The 3,377-nt window shown below is 46.3% G+C and overlaps 1 protein-coding gene across 1 annotated transcript; it reads right to left on the bottom strand.

Moving 5' to 3' along the window:
* Or6c214b (olfactory receptor family 6 subfamily C member 214B) lies at nucleotides 1-936 on the bottom strand. Its single transcript, NM_001001387.1, is given in 1 exon segment — nucleotides 1-936. A coding segment is annotated over 1 exon segment (936 nt).
* Nucleotides 937-3,377: the final 2,441 nt, after the last annotated feature.

Below are 3,377 nucleotides of genomic sequence, written 5' to 3'. Positions count from 1 at the left end.
CTAATTTGAAGTATCTTTGGTACATTTTTTAATGACGTCCTTTAGGGCTTCTTTGACTTGCTTATTTCTTAGGGAATATATAAAAGGGTTTAGTACAGGTGCAAGTGCAAGAGTGAGTATGGCAATCCCTTTGTTTAAAGATATTCTCTCCTCTGAAGATGGTTTGATGTACATAAAAGTACAGCTGCCATAAGAGATGAAGACAACAATCATGTGTGAGTAACAGGTGGAGAAGGCCTTCTTCTTCTGCTGGGCAGAAGGGAATTTCAGAATTGTACTTAAGATTCTCCCATAACAGACCATTATTAGGGCTAAGGTAGTTATGAGAGTAATGATGGCAAAAATGAAATTGAGCAGTTGCATGAACCTTGTATCATTGCAGGAAAGCTTCAAGATGGGGGAGTAGTCACAGAAAAAGTGTTCAACAATACTATCACAGAATTCCAAACTCAGACTCACAATGACTCCAGGGCAGACCAGAAACAAAGCTATTAAACAGCAACTACCAAACAGCAACGTACAGACTCTATTGTTCATGATGGTTGTATAATGAAGGGGCTTACAAATGGCCACATAGTGGTCATAGGACATGACAGCCAGCAAGAAAAACTGTGCTATTCCAACGATAAAGGCAGCAAATAACTGTGTGAAGCAAGCCTCAAATGAAATAGTTTTATTCATGGTCACTATGCTCACCAGAAACCTAGGAATGCAGGTAGATGTCAGCGAGATTTCTAAAAATGAAAACTTCTGAAGGAAGAAATACATGGGTGTTTTGAGGTGGGAATCCATCAGTGTGAGAAGGATAATGGTAAGATTTCCAGTTATGCTCAGCACATATGCTATAAATAGGAAAAGGAAGATTACAATTTGCCACTGTGGGTCATCTGTCAATCCCAGAAGAACGAAGGTTGTCACCAATGTACGATTTCTCATGTGTAAATGTCTTCTAGTTATTTCCAGCCTGGCCAAAAAAAAATGATTGATAGGTTCTTTTTGTAAAGACTTAAAGGTGATGTAGAGTCCTGCAATGCACTGGAAATGCAATTCCCTTCTAAGTTTCCACATTTACTTACTGGTCAGAAATACCACCATAATAGCCCTAATCTAAATTTCTGTCCTAGATACTCATTTTAAATTACTTTCAGTTTTTTTATACTTGGAAAACTGTTTTATTATTTTACATGATAAATATTTCCATGTTTCTCATTTTTAACCTATGTTTTTTAAAATAGAACTCTTACTTCTATAGATTTCCAAGAAATTTTCAGGCCAGTTTGAGTAATACATACTTTTTTAAAGAACATCATTTCCAAACCTAAGCATTATCTTTATTATTATTATTATTATTATTATTATTATTATTATTTAATATATTTTTATGTTTTTCCCTCCTCTAACTCCACGAAATCCTTTCCACTTACCAACCCACCCAACTTTATGAGCTATTCACATACACACACACACAGGCACACAAACACACACACACACACTCTTTTTCCCCCAAAATCCCATCCAAAACACAAAAACAAAACATAAAAACCAAAAAGAAAAGAAAAAAGACAAGACAAAATTGCAACAAGCAGCCATCAGAAACGTCATACATTTTGTTGTGTGTTTGCTAGTACTCTTGGGCATAGGGGATACACTGGAATGTGGCTGATATGTCGAGTAAGATTCCACTGTTGAAAACTAGTTTTCCCTTCATCAGTGGATACCAATTGCAAATAAGTTCTTGATTAGGAATGAGATCCCGAGTTCTCTCCACCCAAATCCCGTGGGAGGGAGAGCTAAACCCTCAGAGAGGCAGACACGCCTGGGAAACCAGAAGAGACTGCACTCTGCACACACATCTCGGACGCCAGAGGAAAACAGCAGACGCCATCTGGAACCCTGGTGCACTGAATCTCCCGGAAACGGCGGCACAGATCTTCCTGGTTGCTGCCGCCGCAGAGAGCTCGTGGGCAGCACCCCGCGAGCGAAGTTGAGCCTCGGGACCACAGGTAAGACCAACTTTTCTGCTGCAATTGACCAGCCTGGTGATCTCGGGACACACAGAGGCAGAATTCCTCTAGGACCAGGCACCTCCTGTGTTTACCGGGAGTCCCACACCCGAGGATCCTGGCCCGCAGCAGCTCTCTGCTCCCAGACCCCGTGAGAGAGAGAGAGACCTCACCGACTGGTCAGGTGGGCACTCCTGAGGCTGCAGAGTGGAAGAGACCACCAACACTGCCCACCCCTGCCCACATCCCTGGCCCATGAGGAAACTGTATAAGGCCTCTGGGTTCCCGTAGGGGAGGGCCCAGGAGCAGCAAGACCCCTGCGCCTGAGACACCACCAGAACCTGAAGGAAACAGACTGGATAAACAGTTCTCTGCACCCAAATCCATTGGGAGGGAGAGCTAAACCATCAGAGAGGAAGACACGCCTTGGAAACCAGAAGAGACTACACTCTGCACACACATCTCGGACGCCAGAGGAAAACACCAGAAGCCATCTGGAACCCTGGTGCACTGAATCTCCCAGAAACGGCGGCACAGATCTTCCTGGTTGCTGCCACCGCAGAGAGCTCGTGGGCAGCACCCTGCGAGCGAACTTGAGCCTCGGGACCACAGGTAAGACCAACTTTTCTGCTGCAATTGACCAGCCTGGTGATCTCGGGACACACAGAGGCAGAATTCATCTAGGACCGGGCACCTCCTGTGTTTACCGGGAGTCCCACACCCGAGGATCTCGGCCCGCAGCAGCTCTCTGCTCCCAGACCCCGTGAGAGAGAGAGACCTCACCGACTGGTCAGGTGGGCACTCCTGAGGCTGCAGAGTGGAAGAGACCACCAACACTGCCCACCCCTGCCCACATCCCTGGCCCATGAGGAAACTGTATAAGGCCTCTGGGTTCCTGTAGGGGAGGGCCCAGGAGCAGCAAGACCCCTGCGCCTGAGACACCACCAGAACCTGAAGGAAACAGACTGGATAAACAGTTCTCTGCACCCAAATCCATTGGGAGGGAGAACTAAACCATCAGAGAGGCAGACACGCCTTGGAAACCAGAAGAGACAGCACTCTGCACACACATCTCGGATGCCAGAGGAAAACACCAGAAGCCATCTGGAACCATGGTGCACTGAATCTCCCGGAAATGGCGGCACAGATCTTCCTGGTTGCTGCCACCGCAGAGAGCTCATGGGAAGCACCCCGCGAGCGAACTTGAGCCTCGGGACCACAGGTAAGACCAACTTTTCTGCTGCAAGTGACCTGTCTGGTGAACTCAAGACATAGGCCCACAGGAACAGCTGAAGACCTGTAGAGAGGAAAAACTACACGCCCAAAAGCAGAACACTCTGTCGCCATAACAGGGTGAAAGAAAACAGGAAAACA

The sequence above is a fragment of the Rattus norvegicus genome, chromosome 7, assembly GCF_021556685.1.
Source record: "Rattus norvegicus strain SHRSP/BbbUtx chromosome 7, alternate assembly SHRSP_T2T, whole genome shotgun sequence".
Classification (NCBI taxonomy): domain Eukaryota; kingdom Metazoa; phylum Chordata; class Mammalia; order Rodentia; family Muridae; genus Rattus; species Rattus norvegicus.
The sequence above is the reverse complement of the archived record's forward strand: the minus strand, read 5'-3'. Positions and strand labels throughout refer to the sequence as shown.